This window comes from Rhipicephalus microplus, chromosome X (assembly GCF_043290135.1).
Source record: "Rhipicephalus microplus isolate Deutch F79 chromosome X, USDA_Rmic, whole genome shotgun sequence".
Taxonomy (NCBI): Eukaryota; Metazoa; Arthropoda; class Arachnida; order Ixodida; family Ixodidae; genus Rhipicephalus; species Rhipicephalus microplus.
Genome location: NC_134710.1, coordinates 202,927,061 through 202,946,420, shown reverse-complemented (window position 1 = coordinate 202,946,420; position 19,360 = coordinate 202,927,061). Strand labels below are relative to the sequence as shown.

Sequence of the window (19,360 nt, the reverse complement as noted above, 5' to 3'; positions counted from 1 at the left end):
ATTTCTACACCTCAATAGCCAATTTACGCAATCTCTACACCAGAACTACTTATAACTTTTTCCCTTTTCCTTTACTTCATTCGCTTTTGATTTATTCACGACCGCCTCCCCTTCATCCAGTCTTGATGGATTCCATTTTTTACCTTTATTATTATCAAAGTATACTGTTAAAATTAAAACGGGTAAATTATGTAAATTAATGGGCGCGTTTCTTTGTTAAACACTAATAATGAGAACATACAGACATGATGCCAAGTAAAGTCTAGGGGACGGTATCAGTATATATGTAATGTAAATGAGAGAAAAAACAAGTGGACGAAAGGATAACTTCGAATAACGCGTTTGATGCTCTACTAATGGAGCTACGGTGCTGGCTATCCCTCCGTACAAATAGATATATATATATATATATATATATATATATATATATATATATATATATATATATATATATATATATATATATATATATATATATATATATATATATATATAGTTTTAGGAAATGTGTCCAATATTTTTACACGTCAGCAGCAAAAGGTCCGCGTAATTTGCTCATTGTCTTCGCCTTTGCTATTTCTGCAGTGTCAGGCATCACCGAGAGTGACTAGGAACACTACTATTTAATTACCTTTATAATTATTTGAAAATAGAGTTAGGCAGTTAAAGTAAAGTGGTGAAACTTAAAGTCCTTCATGCGAACAACCCATTGCTGCTTTGAGATTTCGGAAAAGTGGACGCTAGTAATAACTGCGAAATAATTAATTGCTCGTAAATTCTGCAGTGGAACCAAAACGCGAAGGAGCGCAACTGCCATATTCGTCTGATACGTCCGAAATCAGAGAGCGTTGTTGTATCAACCATCAACCTACCTCGTAGTGTGGGTGTGTGTGTGCTTCACTTGAAATCACCGCACGCATGATGCCCATAACATTACCGAAAGGGGAAGAACTGCTTCCCTGTAACCACCGTTTTGAACAGTGACGTCATTGTAGTCTTCTGCGTGTTGCGCTCATCGGTGCTTTCGTTTTGGTTTCACCACAAAATTTAAGAGAACTTTGCTAATTTGCAGTTATTACTAGAGGCCGCTTTTTTGAAATCTCAAAGTGGCAATTGGTTGTTCGCATTAGGCTTTCAATTCTCACTTTTGACTAACTGCCTAGCTCGATTATGTTAAAAAGGTAATTAACTTAACTTCCTTTGTTTCTGTTACAGATGATGTCTTCAACCGGCTTAAGATGTCTGCTGCTACAGAAAAAGCAACTGTGAAAACAGCTGGCAAATAGCGCCTTTTGCTGATTTTTAAATAATATTGGACACATTCCTTAAAACACCCTGCGTATATTGTTTCGTGGTTTTGGCTGAAGGTAATAGGGCATTGTGCAACACACCCTGAAATGCACCTCAGACTAGAAGTGCAGAGGTTGACATTTAGTGTGAGCTGTACTGTGGTTACGGACTCACCGCTGTTATTTCCAAGTAACATTTGGTAGAGGTGCGAAGTCTCTTAATACCACGGCTCAGATCTTCGCCGTACGACACTTCTGTTGACATGTTTCTATTGAAGGAACACACCTTATATCGACGCAATTTTTCACCCGCCCGTCAGTACCTACTTCCGGTAATACCAAATCACGTGCGCTTTACAGTCCTCCGCAAGCTCCATGACACGCCAACCGCGGGTCACCTTGGTGCTTTTCGCACGTATATGACCATGTGCGCAGTCGCTTCTACTGGCCTGGCTTTGCGTGCTCTGTATGCCTTTATGTCAACGCCTGAGAAGTTTTCCACCGTCGCAAGAAGCAGTCGGGGCTGCCTACCGGGTATCTTTAGCCCATCCACATCTTGTCAGAGCCCTTCTTCCGTGTCGGTTTGGATCTTCTCAGTTCCTTCCCAACGTCAGCCTCCGGAAACAAATGCGTCGTAGTTGGTACAGATTACGCTGCCCGTTACGCAGTTATTGAGCTTTTCCAAGAAGCTACGCGACTGACGTAACAGATGTTCTACTACTCAACCTCATTTTATTGCACGGTGCCGACCGTCAACTGCTGACCGACCAAGGGCGTACGTTTCTTTCGAAAGTGGTTGACGAAAAATACCCTCATTTCCTGTTTCCCCCAACATAGGCTCATGACCTCGTACCACCCCAGACAAACGAACAGGCTTACAGAACACTCAAATTGCATCTTGGCGTACATGCTCTTGAAGTATGTCTCCACCGACCATCGTGACTGGAACCTTGCACAACCCTATGCGTGACGTTCACCCAACATTCCTCCCGGCATGACACGGTTGGGTACTCGCTATTTTACCTTTTCTTCAGACGCGAATCAACATTGCCTTTCAATACCTTCCGGCCAGCTCCTACAAAATTTACCTCTGATCACGCTGGTTCACTTGCCCGAAGCAGATTAACAGCTTTCCATAGAACACAGAAGCATCGTTACGACAAGTGGCATCACGACGAACAATTACCGACGAGTTCCCTCGTTCTTTTTTGGCCCCCTACGTGGCATGCAGGCCTTTCCGAGGAACTCCTTTCTTGTTTCCCAGGCCCATACTACGCGCTTCAACGAGAGACATGTCTCTGAAAGGCATAGCCAGAAATCTTTTTTCAGTGAAGGGGAGAGGGGTTCAACCTGTCTGCTAGTCAACATCATTCGTATTGATGGTTGCGCTTCTATGATAATAATGCATTGCCTCTTGTCTAACTTGTAAAAAAATATATGAGACGAGTTCTCAAGCCTTTTGAAACTTTTTCGAGGTATCTTCTTTCTCAATTTACCTTGCAGTAAATTTTCAATAAATTTCTCTGAAGTGTATTGATCGTGTAAAGAGGTTTATTGGGCGAACCTAACGGGTAGGTGGAGTATTCGAAATATCAACAGGACGAGGAAGATGGGGGAGCTCGAACGCCGATCTCGTAGTGCCTTACTTTGCGATGATGCTTGTTGTTTCCTGGTGTTGTCATCAATCCTTCATTACAATTGCCCCCGTAGAGAAAGATGAAGCCATCCTGGCGATCTAACCAGTGGGAACGAGTGAGTTGAAGCATGGCTTCAAGTGGTCCACGTTAACAATTTCGTGTCCACGCCGACGATGGTCACCGAGTGGTGTAAGCGGTTCAATGGCGTAATTGGCGGGCGATGTGCGCTCTACCACACGGTATTAACCATGGTAATTCGAAAGTAGCTTGGTAGACAAACCAGGTGCACAGGGTGGTACATATAGCCATACAAGGGTTCCAGGGGCGAACTTTGTGGCAGGAGGCTGGTCGTCATCGCGGGCCTTTTTCTGGCGTTGCTGGTCAGGCGTAGTAAACTGCTTCGCTAGTTGGCGGCCTTTTTTGGCGTGACGGGCGGCTACGGACACGGTCGTGCACTCAGATACATCTGGTGTGTATGGCAGCAAAAGTGTCAAATGTATGTGATGGTTGACGTCCGTATAGATCGAAGAATGGGGAAAAGCCGGTGGTGACTTGGGTAGCAGTGTTGTACGCGTAGGTCGCAAACGGAAGAACCAGGTTCTAGTTCGTTTGGTCAGTTGCCACGTGCGACGCCAGCATGACACCTAGGGTTCGATTAAACAGCTCAGTCAGGCCATTCGTCTGAGGGGGGTAAGCAGTACTCATCCGGTGTACAATATGGCACTGACGGAGAAGTGCTTGGATTACGTCGGATAAAAATACACGGCCCCGGTCACTGAGAAGCTCGCAAGGAGGGCCGTGATGCAACGAAAACCAATGGAGGATGAAAGATGCGACGTCCTGAGCGGTCGTCGTAGGAAGAGCAGCGGTTTCGGCGTACCGTGGCAGGTGATCTACAGCAATGATAGCCCACCGGTTTTCTGCTGTAGACAATGGCAGTGGTCCATAAAGGTCAATTCCGACGTGATTGAATGGGTGGTCGGGGCACGCAAGCTATTGTAGTGGAGCTGCTCCTAGATTCGGTGGCTGTTTCGTCGCTGACACTCGTGGCTGCCGCGAATGTCGAACAAAAGTAAACATCCCACGCCCGTAGTACCGCTTCCTTAAACGTTCGTAGGCCTTGAAGACACCGGCGTGAGCGCATTGCGGGTCGGAGTGAAATGATGCACAGATTGTAGAGCGCAGCTTTCGGGGAATAACGAGCAGCCACTTCCTGCCGTCTAGTGAGTAATTGCGCCGGTACAAGAGGCCACATCGAATGGTGAAGTGCGAAGCCTGACGCCACATTGCTCAAGTAGTTGGAAGTGTCGGTACCCCAGATGAAACGTCCAGAAGCAAAGTTATTCATGGATCGTCACGCTGTACAGAGGACATTGCGTCGATGTCAAGAGCTGACAGCGCGTGTTCTATAGGAGATATAGAGGCAGCGTCAGTGGACCGTGGTGATCACGAGAGCGCTTCACCATCGGCATGTTCGCGGCCGGAACCGTACACGACGCGGATGTCATACTTTTGAAGTCACAGAGCCGAATGAGCGAGGCGACCTGATGGATCCTTTAGTGACGACAACCAACATAAGGCATGGTGGTCTGTAACTACAGCAAACGTGTGGCCATATAAGTATGGGCGAAACTTGACAATCGCCCAAAGTATGGCTAAGCACTCTTTTTCGGTAACACTGTAGTTTACCTCAGCCTTGTTTAGCATTCTCCTGGCGTAGGCGACGACATACTAAGGGGATCCAAGCTTGCGTTGAGCGAGAACTGCACCGAGACCGACACCGCTGGCGTCTGTCTGGATCTCAGTTGCATCCGTGGGATCATAGTGGCGCAATACAGGCGGTGATGTCAAGAGACGGCGAAGAATGGTGAATGCGGGATCACACTCGGCAGATCATTACGAGATGTCATTGGCACTGCTTAAAAGTTGGGTCAAAGGGGCAATTATGGAGGCAAAGTTGCGCACAAACCGACAAAAGTAGGAGCACAATCCTGCGAAGCTGCGTAACTGTTTTACAGTCATGGGTTTTGGGAATTCAGCGACAGTGCGTAGTTTAGCCGGGTCGGGAAGAACGCCATCCTTTGATATGACGTGACCGAGAATGGCGAGCTTACAAGCAGCAAAGTCGCATTTCTTAAGATTCAGTTGGAGCTGTGCATTCGTTGGACACGTGAGCACATGTTTCAGGCGTACAAGATATGTTACAAAATCGGGTGCAAAGACGACGATATCATCGAGGTAGCAGAGGCATATGTTCCATTTTAAACCCCACACGACCGAGTCCATCATACTCTCGAATGTGGATGGCGCATTGCAGAAGCCGAAGGGCATGACATTGAACTCATACAGCCCGTACGGTGTCACGAAGGCTATTTTCGGATGATCGGCATCTGCTAAGGGCACCAGCCAATACCCGGAATGTAAATCTAACGACGAAAAAAAAACTCGGCACCTTGTAAGCAATCAAGGACGTCAGGAATCCTGGGCAAAGGGCATACGTCATTGCGCATTATCTTATTTAGGCGCATGTAATCATCACAGAAGTTAATTGTACCATTCTTCTTCTTAGCAAGAACGACAGGAGATGCCCATAAACTTTGGGAAGGTCGGATAACGTCGCACTTGAGCATATTGTCATACCTGTTTGGTGATAACTTGACGTTCCACGGCGGAAACACGGTATGGTCGCTGTCGTACTGGTGCGTTGGAACTTTTGTCGATACAGACAAAGAAACTGGGAGTTCGGCCAATTGTAGGTTGAGCAACGACAAAAGATTCATGGAACTGGTAGAGCAGCTGAAGAAGCTCAGAGCGTTTAGATGCCGATAGTCCGTCGGCGATCGCTCAATCGAAAAGCTCGGAAGGTGGTACATCGGAAGGGTTGAAGGCACTGATGGCGTCGTAGTCACCGGAACAATCTGGAGGCATGGTAAAAATTTGTTCTTTATAAATGGCATGCACGTGTTTAAGAGATTCCCCTTGAAACAGTTCGACGGTATACTGAAGGGGATCGATGAGGCAAAGACCACTGTTTCCTTTAGGAATGGAGAGGTTTGATTAAGGCAGAAGAAGGGATCCTCGACTAAGGAAGAGGCTTGATGATTCAAAGAATGCAGCTTCGTCCTTAATGCCGTCACAGAAGACGGGGGCAGCACAGCTGCTGTCGGAGAAATTTCAGTGCCTTCTTTGACGACGAGTTTCTGTACGGTGGGCTGATTCGGTTGGTTGGTTGGTCGTAAAACTGGAAAAGTTCAAGCGCCCATCTTGCACAATCAATAACGGCGTGGTCACGCGATAATATATTCCATCCAAATATGTTGTCTTGTGAGCATGACGAAAGGACAATAATAGTGGTCCTTCGCGGTGATCAGCCAGACAGTACAGGCGGCTAGAAGCTGAACCGGGTCCCCATTCGCTGTTTGCAAGGACATCATATCAAGAGGCGTAGTCCCTTTTCGGAGGTTGCGCCAAAATTTAGCGTCGTTCACGGAAACGGCAGCACCGGTATCCACTAGAGCATATGCTCGAGTACCTTCTACAAAAACTTCGACAATTTTCAACGACAATGTCCGAGGACTTGAGCATTTCGATGGCGCAGTTTTTGCCAGCTGAACTGCGGCGGCTAGTTTCCCTCGTGTTCAGGAGCAGCCGAAGACGCATGAGGGAAGGCAGCGACGACGGGGTGAAGATGAGTGACCAGACATAGTACGTGGACATTAGCGTGAAGACGAGCTTCACTGAGGATCCTAATTTTGCAGACGAGATGGAGTAAGGTTCATGAAGCTGTTCTGTGTCAGGGCGTCTGTGTATCCCGGCATGCGACGACGGCAGTATCGGGCGATATGGCCAGGACCACCGCACGCAAAACAGACGGGCCGCTTATCGCGCGTTCTCCAAGTATTGGCGACGAGGGGAGCAGCCCATGCAGTGGACGGGTTAGTTAAGGCTCTGGTAGCAATGGGAGGAACCCAGGTGGTGCACGGCTGAGTCAGGGCGGAGGTATGTGGCAGTCCCTGGAGCAGCGGGGGCTGGGGTAGCTGCTACCACTTTAGTGCCTCAGCGTAAGTAAGAGGCGCGGTGACGGGCATAGCTGCAAGGGCACCGGCATATCTGCTCCTGGACCACATGTCGTAGCATGGGAGCCAATGGTGGTGGCTGTCGCAGTGGCTGTTGCTGCGAGGGCTACTGGCGTTGAGCAAAAGGCCGTAGAGAAAGCTGCCGAGCAACTTCCTCTCGCACGAAGACTTTCATCTGTGCGAGAAGGTTTGTCTGATCAGTCACGACGTCCAGTGTGGTCACTGGTTGGATTGTCTGGAATGAGCGTCGAGTCTGAGCTCGCTACTTCCGCAATTTATCATAGCTCTGACACAGTCACTACTTCGGCCACATTGCTAGGAGTCTTCGCGAGAAGCATCTGGAAAACATCATCGTCGACGCCTTTCATTATGGGCTGTATCTTTGCACTCTCGCTCAAGGAAGCATCGACGCGCCGGCAGAGATCAATCACATTTTCTATATATGAGGTGAAAGTTTCACCTGGCTCCTGTGCCCGTGTGCGCCGACGTTGTTTGGCGCGTAGCTTTTGTAAGGCAAGGCGACCAAAAACGACAAATATTGCCTCCTTGAGAGTGGACCAGTTCGCTAACTCGGTTTCGTGGTTCGTATACCACCGCTTGGCCACGTCGGTGAGATAAAAATTGACAGTGCCCAACTTAGTAGCATCATCCCACCGGTTGGGTCCACTGGCTTGAGAAAGTATGACGACAGCCACTCCTCGACATCCTGGTCTTCGGTGCCCGCAAAGATCGTGGGGTCTCACTGGTGAACCAGGCTGGAGCAAGTAGTGGCCGCGAAAGGTATTGTTTGTTGGGCAGCGTCAACTTGCATGGTCGATGGCAGGGTGCGGGATCGGAGTTCCAGGGTGTAGGCGATGTGGTTACCCAGTACGATCCACCAAATGTGAAGAAGTTTATTGGGCGAACCTAACGGGTAGGTGGAAGATTCGAGATAGCGACAGGACGAGGATGATGGTGGAGCTCGAGCGACGATCTCGTGGTGCCTTACTCTGCGATGATGCTTGTTGTTCCCTGGTGTTGTCGTCATTCCTTCATCATAATCGTTACATAATATGGCAACATGCAAATGTTTCTGCATTATGTATGTATGTATGTATGTATGTATGTATGTATGTATGTATGTATGTATGTATGTATGTATGTATGTATGTATGTATTGATTATTATGTAGGGTTTAACGTCCCAAAACCACTATATGATTATGAGAGACGCCGTAGTGGAGGGCTCCAAATGCAATTTTGACGTCCCCGCAATTCGGGCTTCTGGCTCGTCACATGACTGACAGGTTGAACGACCGATCAGGGAGTGCCAATGTGGGCCAAAACGGAATAATAAACACGTAATAGCAGTTCATTATACGGCCACTGAATATTTATTAGAAAACAATCATTGCACGAAACACAAAAACACACCGGCGCAACCAACTTTCAAGGCGCCACTCCATCTCCAAAAAGGTATGTTTATCTACTTAAACTGCTGAAAAAAACACCTCTTTTTCACTTAGAGCTACTGAAGGAACACTGGTACACTGGGTTGCGTTCGCCCAAATCTATTTTGCTTCCCTGATTTTTCTGGTCAACCTGAGTTTAGATTTGCCCAAAATACTCGTGCTGCCAAACTGCGGATTGTGCCCCCAATACCAGCAGTGCATTTCAAAGTGCGTGCCGTCTGCGAGAACCTCCAAGGACGTCGCATGTTCTCGGAGTCGATCATTTAAACAACGACCCGTCTGGCCGATGTAAACTTTTCCGCAGCTCAAAGATATTATGTACACAATCCCTGAAGTACAGAGCACAAACAGCGTGGCATGTTTTTTTAGTGCAACCGCTCTTGTTCACCCTTCGCCTTCCGTGATTTCCTATCATGGGACACAGTTTAGTCAGTTTGCAGGGAGCCGTGAAAACAGCGCGTACTCCGTGCTTGCGCCCAATCTTCATCTAAGTGTGCGACATCTTGTGCCCATATGGCATGGCTACAACCGTTTTTTAGGCCTTGTTTATACAGTGTTCGTGGCACTTAACCTATTTAACTTCTTTAACATGGTACTGCCTACTGCTACAAGCAAGCTGTCCGGGTAACCCGAACTCAGTGGGCGTTCTACTTGTTTCCGGAAAGTGCGTTCCATTTTATGCGGACATAATTTGCTGAGTGAAGAAGTAAGGCAGGAATTAGCTATCCCCCTTTTCACTAGCTTGCTGCAAGAAGAGTCGAAGGGTAACGGGCCCTTCTTTGACCGCGGGGAAAACTCCCAGGAAACGTTACCCAATTTCATTAAAATTAATGTTACATTAAAATCAATGTTTCCATAAAATCAATTAAAACCTCCCTGGCTGGCTGTTCGTGGGTGAATGATGGCAATGAACTTGTGCATGGTTTAAAACAACCCAAAATGTTGGTTACTACTGAAGTGGGTGAACAGTTATCTTCCATGTTCAACATCACTAGCAAGCCGTCAACATATCTGCTGACATTAGCTACAGGTTGTCCCACGAGCTCATTTTGTAGCTTCCGATCAAGTTTTGCTAAGAATATTTCACAAAGCACAGGGGCCACACAGGACCCAATGCGCATGCCCTTCCTTTGGACAAGTATCAAATTTCACCAAGGTCGCATACAGGTAGCACTGAAGTAGCTCCCTGAAATTTTCTACATCAATTATTGCACTGTTTTGAAAGTTTACTACCCCGAAAGTGCATGGCCTGCTGTATAACTAGAAACAGTTCATGGTGTGGGAGAGAATAAAACAATTCTTCGACATCAACCGAAAAACCGTAGTTAGCACCACACATGTCTGACAACAGGTCTTGGACCAGTACGTCCGAACACTTCAGCTTGAAGGGGTCATCAGGAGCCAATAGGTTCAGGAGTCGTTGCAGGTAGAAGCTCACAAGATGCTTCCAACATCCCTTTTCGGTGACAATGGCTCGTAGGGGACACATGACTTTATGTGTCTTGGCCGAAAAGAATACTTCTAGAACGTCACCCTTGCGAGACTTGACGGTTTTCGAAAGACTTCCCAGTCCCACCTCCGATAGGAGAACAAGAGCTCTTGATTTGACTTTGGAAGGCGTCCCGCTGAATGGCTTGAAGTTATTTTCTATAGCTGTTTTTGCTTTTCCTTTGAAATGGAGTTCGGGTAGGACAGCAAACCCACCATTCTTATCACACTGTAAAAGAACCAAACCCAAATCGTTGATGCACTCCACTGTCTTGCGTAGAAGCATTCAGCTGCTAACCTCGCTACGTGGCGCATGACCTACTGCCTCGACTGCTGCTTACAGGCAACTGTCTATGTCTTCACCGGGCGCCAAGTCAGCCATTTTCCGAGCCCTGGCCAGGAGCTCCTGCTTAGGTACTAATGCTGGTAAACTATACTTTGGGCATTTTCTCATTGAACTTTCCATGAATGGAGGCAATTTGGCACCCCCTACGTACACAGTTTCTACCTGTCCTGACTGTTTGCCACTACTTCCTGAAAAGTGAGCTAGGCAACAAGCGTTTCCGAAGGTGATGGGCGAGGTAGCGTGCTGGACAAGTCAATGAAGTGATGAGGTAGCCGCACGTTGCGATCCTCCCTTGCACAGGTAGGTTGGACATGAAGGAGCCCAAAATGCACCGCAGGAATTGTGGGTGCGATCCGCAGTTTGGCAGCATGAGGATTCTGGCCCAATCTAAACTCATATTGACCAAAGAAATCATGAAATCAGGACAGATTAGGGCGAACGCAAGTCAGTGTATCAGAGTTCCTTCGGTAGAGCTACGTGAAAAAGATGTGGCTTTTTTGAGCAGTTGAAGTAGATAAAAATACCTTCTTGGGGAGGGGAAGTGGCACCTTGAAGTGATAGTTGGTTGCGCCTGCGCGTTTCTGTGATCTCGTGCAATGAATGTTTTCCAATAAAAGTTCAGTTGTAAGTTGAGTGCTTTCCTGTCAAGTGCTTCCTTCCTTTTACCTTGTGCGCTTATTTGTTTCCACATTGTGTTGTACCAACTGGCCCAGCATTCAAATTTATTGTGCAAGTACTTAGTTGCATCGCACCTAAAAGTACCACAGTTCTGCCATTATGCGGGCGCTTGTTAAGGTCATCTTGCTTAGATTGCTGAAATGTAAAGCGTTATGATTCATCCGATCTGTTTAGACGGTCGTTACATCCACCTGCAGACCTCTTGAAAAAAAAGTGAGTAAATGACTGAACCTATACTCTGTTTCTAAAGTTCCGTGCAGCAGAGCCAAGGCTACATGACCTTTGAACGTAGGTTGTTGCGAAGCGAGATGTGGTGCTCCATATACGTAGCCCGTTGTTTGTCCTCATGACTTTTGCAAGCGGTCTCGTCGGAGAATTTTTACTTGAATGTTTCTTTGCACGCTGTAGCTGTGATTTTTATGACGATTTTGCCACATGTTATGTAGAAAACAATTTTTGCGGCTCCATGATACCGAAGAAAGAGTTCTTGCTTGTAGGTGTTATAACATGCAAATGAAGAAAGAAATAACACTGTTGTGGCTCGTATGTGTCATGTTTTTGCTTATAAAGTACGAATAAATGGTACCACATTGTCTAAACTTTTATGAGTAGTCCGTACAGCCCGATCCTCCACAGCGCCGCGGAGGACCCAGTGATGGGTTGTGATTAGTCTGCGCTGACAGATTTGGTCACTTCCGTCAAAATGGCAGCGCCTGGTTCACCTGTGCGATATCGTTCCCGAGTCAGCTTTTACAACAAGGAAGCGAAGCAGTTGGCTCTAAATGTGTTCGTGACACTGCGGAAGGAGGGCGGCAGAAACGCAAGCATAAGCTCTCTCATTAGGAGAATGGCTGCGTTCACCAACGTCAGCGAGCGTGCGCTGTACAAGTCAGTAGCGGAGCACGATGAGCATGGCGAGGCACGATAAGCACGGCGAGGCACCGGGAATAGAGAAATCATTTCGCATCGAACGCGAGCGGCACTGTGAAAGCACTATACGCATGCCCATAAGCATCGGTATACGAAATCTGATGAAGCGTGGTGCTTTCATATTCAATTTGGCTAGTGTGGTGCTTTCCAGCGAAACATGAGCCACTGAACTCTATCCCTCAATTGTCTACGTGCAAGTACATCGAAGACGCGTGCTTTTATGGTGCCGAGGAGAACATTTAACCGCTTTCACAATTACAGCTCATCTCACTGCGCAGTTGCACAGTGTCCCGAGACGCTCTTGCCGCTTTCGCTGCAGCGCACGTCACTAGCAGACGACAGGGCGCGGAAGGATACCCTTCAGTGTGCTCGCCCTCCTGATTGGCTGAAAAAGTCTGTAGGTTCCACAGTGCTACACGGAACTTTTGGAACAGAGTATATATGTGCATAATTATACACAAACCTTGCCGACACAGACTGACCATGTCAGTGTTGGTCACTTCTATTTATCTGATTTACTGTGCAAATGTTCTGCTTCGTCTACTCACTCTCAAAAAGGACGTGGGCCAGGAACGGCAGCCTAAGCACGCTCAGCACCGTTTCCACACAGCTCACATTGCGCGCCAAAGGACCTTCTGTATCCAGGCTGCCGTCGCTCAAGGGCAGCCACTGGCGAACCAGGCTCCACGACAACAGTTGGCGGACACCTTCGCCACCGGAGTCACTCAGCAACCGTGTCAAGAACTTGAGCCCGGCCGGCTGCACCACGACCCGGTCATTGCCACCGTATGATCCGTACTTGTCCAAGAGTCTCAGCCACCTGCCTACGAAATGGTTATGTGCCTTTAAAGCCACGCTTACACGCAACGTAACACCTGCGCATCTAGCAGTGCGTGAACCCCGCCCTACATTGATGATGTCAAAAGCTTTGACCATGGTTATTATTAGTGGCGGCAAAGTTTTGCAGGCCGCGGGGGGCATTACGACGAATCCGACTTGTCTTGAAGAGTAGAGTTCCTGCAACATTTTTTTCAGTAAAAGTCGAATGGCTTCATTAAAAGAGTTCACTATCTCACAAATCGACTGCCGCAAATTTTTAGTGTCTTTTCAGTATGGGCAGAGTCTTTCAATGCTTTTCTGTTCACGAAACTCCGGCCTAAGTTTCATTCAGGGACAAAAGATGCCGCTAGGATCGCCCCTGTTAGCATGAAGGCTTCGCCGGTGGCCGGCGACGGTTGCGGGCCGGCTGTTTCTCCGTCGGCAACGCGCCTAATTTCATGTGCTCTTAATTTCCACCTGTAAAAACGCGAGCGACGTGAGCGAAGTGTGCGTGTTTTTGATTCAGTTGACGCGTAGCTTAGCTGTGAAATAGAGGCAAGGCCACGCGTGTTACTAAGGAATATAGTTTGCAGCGTTCGTTCGTTGCGGTAGTCACGGCCGCTACGTTCTCGCTTTGAGAAGGTGGACATCTGGCGTTGTCGTTTTTTGACTAGTCTTTGCAGTTTACTGCATTTGAGTTAACTAGCACCAGATTTAAATCTGTATATACAGCCCTGGGCGACATGCTGTGATTAGCAGATGGGTGTGCAAACGTTGGGTTAGCGCTGTGCCTGCGCTATTTTAGAGCGCGCTGATAAAGTAAAAAAATAATTTAGGTTTGAAAAGTGAGCGTCAACATCATGAAGAAAAACGCTCACGAAATGGAAGCAGCATAATGGGCGCGAAGGGGGTAGGAGTAAATGCTACAAACTTGAGTGACTTTCCCGGCTGTCCTCATAGGTATACGGTGTCAACAGAAAAACTCCTATGGTCAGTGCCTGACACACTCCTCCCACCAAAATTACAAGTTAATTGATTGATTGGGTATGAGGTTTAACGCGCTGACGCTATGCAGGCAATCGGGCGTGCGCTGTAGTGTAGCTCTCCGGAATAATTTTAACCACCCAGGTATCTTTAACATGTGCGGGAATCTTTAAAACACAGGCATTTTCTCTTTTCATCTGCATCAGAAAAGCAGCTGGGAAGCCGTGTCCTTGGGCTTATCATCATCAGCACAGCGCCTTAGCTCCTCATCCACTGCAACGGGGACACTAAAAAAATTAAAAAAGAAATGCAGGCAAAGCTTGCTACGCTTCGCTTTTCGAATTCAAAATACCTGATTGGATAATTAAAATGTAACCGCCTCTGATTTTGGTTACGCCACACAGACGACAGTAACCTGACTGACCACTTGCTGATCGTCGCAGGCAGCTGCCGAGCGCATGCAAATGACTAAAAGACACGCCGCGGCTGTGATGCAACTCTTTATTCAGACAAGTTTACTGCAATAGCATGGCGGATAAAGGGAGTAAACAACGTCACACAAATAAGTGTCACTATCAAACACACAACACAACCGTTGGGCTTTACATAGCATGGCAAACAGAACATGTGCTACCCACTAGGCTTGTTGCCACCATTTGCTGGGCAGTCTGCTCGCCGCGTAACTTGTGTCAGCTTGTTTTTTCCCTGGTGTAAAAGTGCAGGCGGCACCCCAAGAAAAAACGAACAACCTCTGCTGTGGTACCCACATAGTGCAACCCTCAGCCCACACCAGCAGAAGCAATGCGGCTGTCGAGCAAAACTTGGTCAACAATGTTCGCATACACATCGGCACATGCAACTGTTTCCACAGTCAGTTCTTCAACATGTCCTTCCACAATGCGCAACAAGCTGAGGAACTGGGATGAGGGCGCTTGCAGGAATCCTCTTGACTTCTTCTGGATTCGGTCAGTTGGCTCGCGTGTCTGGCTCTTAAGTGTTCCCACGCAGCCAGTGCCACTTATCGTTGAAAACTTTTTTACCACGTAACCAGCAAGATAATCAAGAATGCACTCGTTGGTGGAAAGCGTAACGTCAGTCACGGATGCCTCTCCCGGCTCCTCAAGAACGTCATCAAAGAGGGCCACCAACATGTCAACCTGCAAAATACATTCCAAGTTTCAAATATTTCAATGTATAGGCCGAGACTCATAAATGCAAAAACACATTATGTTTCATTTCGTTATTTGGTCATTTGTGTAGTGAAACTGCCCTTGAAAAAAAGAAACTAGAGCTAATAAATAAAAGGAAGGGGCACTTTATCTGACTGGAGGCAGGTTTTCTCTTGTCAAAGTGGCCCTGGACCTTGAGCAACAGCTAAGGTTCATCTCCCTCGACCGAGGCCCGCTTCGGCGGCCGAACTAGGTTGTTTACAGAGAGCATCCGATAGATGAACAAAAAATGTTGCACAGTCGGCTGCTTTCCATCTCCAGCAACATGCCTGACGATGCCAAAAAACCTCTATAGAAAGAAAAAATCCATATTTCCAAAGATAAGAAATTCATAGCACATTTCTACACATAAAAGTAATCATGTTTACCTCTAGAGGATCTTGTCCAAAGTTCCCAACAAGAACGTAACAAAACCCAGGCAACAGCAAGCTCACGATGAGTGCAACTGAGCTAGGCAATGTCAGTGTGTGGGCTCCACATGTCTGCTTACTCAGAAAGCAGAATTTCCTCTGGATCGGTAAAGTCTTGATGTATTTCTTCAAGTTGTCCAGCCACGCAATGCTGTGCTTCAACACCTGGAATAAAATTATGCTTCACCTGTAGTACATGAAAAACACTTCATAACACAAGTAATATTCTCACAGCTATGTGTTGTGCTTCGTTGAATCGTACATGATCTGGCCTCCGAGAGCTCATGCAGTCGAACAGCTTGTTCAATGTTCTTGTGAATTGTGATGTTGCAGCCGATCAAGGGAATTTCTCGCAGTCTACCTGCTCGCTATAAAACTCCATGGCCGAAACAGTACTCTCGCCGAACAGCTGTAAAATGTGTGGAAAAAAGGGTTTTAGGTTACTTCCCAAAACGTGTGAGCAGATGTTTTTGAAATGAACTTAGCACTGAACATAGCTGCGTGCAGGACTTGCCTGGACAGCCAACTTCACGCTCATCTTTTGGAACGCATTGGGGGAAATATGCGCTTTATTTAAGTTCGGTGCAGCCCGAAGTTCAGCCTGTTCTTCTTCATAGTCCGGTTAGTCCTTGTAGTGGCAGTGGAACACCTCCTGTCCTTGAGGGAGCTGCAACATATGGACAAGTGACGATTTTTTTTCAAAAAACTGAATAGTTTATGGACAGGTCGAGGCATTCATATGCAACTTTTTTTTACTTACCAAAAACTTACCCACTTTCAGCAAGTTGATTCTGATGCACCTAAATATGTGTGGCGTATCTATTACAACGTGGACTTGCTTTGAGGGCTCGCACGGGTGTTCAAAACACGTTTGAAGCTTGTGCATGTCCCTGTTGACGCCTTGCGAGAAAAGCAGTTTAATAGTACACTTGTTTTTCTACTACATCAATAACCACAGCTAAATAAAATTTGAAAAGACGTACCCAGATATCTCAAGGCTGATTTGCTTGATGTGGAGTTGTCGCACGTCACAGCGTCAGCAACTACACCAGCGTTTGTAAGGTGAACAATGCACTGCAAAAGGAGCTTCGCCACGATTAATCCTGGGGCAGCACCAGAAGCACAAGTTGTGCCCACTGTTGTGACCATCCTCCCAGAAGAGGCCGAAACAGAAAGACCAGCACGTGGTCACTGTCTTTGCCATGGTCTCCTGGTCGCGTGTGTTCGGCAAAATCCACCTTGCCCAGCAGTGCCATATTCGACTCGCGAATGTGAAAGCTTTTTCTGACGCTCATTTCATCAAACATCGGTACCCCTAAAAGGTTTTGGGTAGGTTAACATCTTGTCTCAATTGTGCTGCTGAATATATTAGAATTATAAAAATGAGTACTGCGTCCTACCTCGACGCTCTCTTTTTGGAACTGCTTCTAGCTTTTCACACAGAACCGTGAACAAAGTGCTGTCAAAGCCAGAATCAGCTTTGAGATTTCTGAGGTGGCCATAGAGGGTGCGTGGATTTGGAAGGGGCTGAAATTCACTTTCATGAAGAAAAGTGTAGACTGCTGTAGACTTTATCTTTCGCCGCAAGCTCTCATAAATCCACTCCTTTTTGTACCTGGAGAGAATTAATTGCCAATTTGTTTTACACAAAGAAACTATTCATGCAAAGCAAAATATTATGAGAATGGTGTTACAAAAACTGAAGACAATATATTTGCCTAAACAAACCTGCACTTTTTTCCCGAAATCAGAAATAACACTACACAAAACAAAACGGCAATACCAATGTCTCCCTGAGTAAGATATTATTTGTGGTAAAACGGATACAAATACATGAATAAATGAAGGTTACACCTTGAGATAGCACTTTGAAACGCAAAAGCGGCACTTCAAAAGCAATGTTACGTGTGCGATGGGGTATTTAGAATTTACCGCGCAGCTGTTGCAGACTTCGCCTTGGCTTTCATCAACCAGTGGTGAAAAAAGAGCTTCTCGCAAGCCGAAAGCCTCTGAACGTCTTGGTGCGATTTTCTGCTCCTAATCGCTTGCACTGTTCATTTCGCAATCTTCACTTGGCACAAACGAAGTTGCTGCTTCATGCTTCGAAGCTTGTCTTTAACTGCGTGGAGCTCTGAGATGGAGCAGACATTTCCCTGTGTCTGGCATGCCATCTCTGTGCAGCTTCCATTGCTTATCACTGCACCTGTAAAACAAAGAAATATAGATCAATATAATGCGACATCACGCAGCACACAGGCAATGCAGGCTCTCCACATAGTGAAGCAAAAAGCAAAAAACAGGGCAACGCGAATGGAGGCTTACCATCATCTCTGGCTGCTTCAGGATCACAGGGCTCTGTGCTAGAGCTCACAGAAGCTGCAGTGCCATCGTTGATCGGCGACGAAACGCGACGAGGTTTTGCAGGAGGATTTTCTCGCTGTGAGCGCGACCATGGCTTGGGCTTCGTAAGATACGCTGGCAGGTTTTCAAATATCCAGGGTATGGCACCGACACGAAGCTTAGGCTTCTGGCGTTTCAGAAGCACATATTGTCCACTTATTCTGAGCTAATCGGATCGAATAATGTCCGTGGTGCCGAAATGTTTCTTGCACACACGCACAGCCTTCGACTCGAAGTTGAAAGCGCCCGTCTCCTGTCATGGAATGGCTCGCTTCCACCTGTCGCGTTGGTCGCGGTCGCTTGGGAGGCAGAACAGCGAAGCTTTTTCCGTACAACTCCGATAGCCAGAGCGGCAACGAGGTACGCAGCAGTTAAGAGGTATGGTAATTCACATAGTTTGCCATCCGTGATGAGCGTAGAAAGCTATACCATACAACAAACAAACCAGTAAGCTCGCGCTCCAACGCACTGCAAATGCGGCCGCCGCTATCCAAGCCGCCTTCACCAGACTCGTAGCGCCACCACGCGGGAACTTTAGTCCCCATATGAAGCTCTTCCATAGCGTTACGGAAAAGTTTTGTGACCAGCAAAGTATTGAAAGACTCTGGTATGGGTAACCAGCTCTGGAGTTTCCGCGAAAATGGCGCGCTTCCCTGTAGAGCGCGGCTGGAAACATTGGGTTTTCAAACAAATACCAACGTGAACCAAGCATCCGTGCGTGATGATGGGTTGAGAAAAAAAGCTTTGAGACTGGCGTGCTTACTTTGTTGACAAATACCGTAACTACATATGTTTTAGTAACCAAAAAAATAATACAGAACATGCATGGTTGACTCCCTCCAGCACTAATTTTCATCATTTGATGGTGCTCTGAAAAATATCACGATTCTTTTTATTATAACTTGGCTTTAGAATGTTCAAGAAAGCACATAAAGACTTGGGTTGCGTAAGCATCACGCCGTATATTGCACGTATTGTATTTACTCGATTGCAACAAGACCACGATTGTAACGCGAGGGGTGACACTCCACTACGTCTAGGAAGAAAACAAATAGAATTTCTGTGCAAGGTACACAGGGTCGACTCTAGTAGCAAAATCGGAAAGAAAAAAAACTCCCATCCCATTTGAGTAAATACGATAATATATCTGACTATCACATGCCCAGTTCCAGACTGGCTACGGGACGATGAATGCTCAAAAAATTGTGATAATCTGCGCATGTTGCTTCATTGACCATACTGCTTGTCAGCCATGGAGCCACCCCAAAATCAATTACCACCATATTTTTCAAAGGCATTTTTTAATCAGGCTTAGAAGACCGCCAACCGCAAGCTCGCTAAAAATCTGAAGACGATGGCGAGTCGACTTCGTTAAAGCATGACCACTGTGACATGTTTGCATTTCTCCTAACACCACTAATCTCCGTTTTACCCGGGCCTCACATACAGCCCGGGTAAAGCGTCACATACATTAGAAATACTTCTTTTTCTGCCACAGCTTCCGGGCCTACCTGACATGGAAGGAGCTGTGTACAATGGGCAAGGAACCTGCTACATGACATGCCTTGTGAATAAGCAGCCCCGAATGATACATTTGTTATGAGGTACAATTACATATGTGTAT

At 46.8% G+C, this 19,360-nt stretch overlaps 1 protein-coding gene across 1 annotated transcript in view; it reads right to left on the bottom strand.

The window, feature by feature from the left end:
- The window catches only part of LOC142777073 (neprilysin-1-like), a 179,580-nt gene that overhangs the window by 26,901 nt on the left and 133,319 nt on the right, over nucleotides 1-19,360 (bottom strand). The window contains exon 5 of the mRNA XM_075881372.1: nucleotides 12,443-12,718. Coding sequence (XP_075737487.1) covers nucleotides 12,443-12,718 — 276 coding nt within the window. The remainder of the gene's footprint in view (nucleotides 1-12,442; nucleotides 12,719-19,360) is intronic.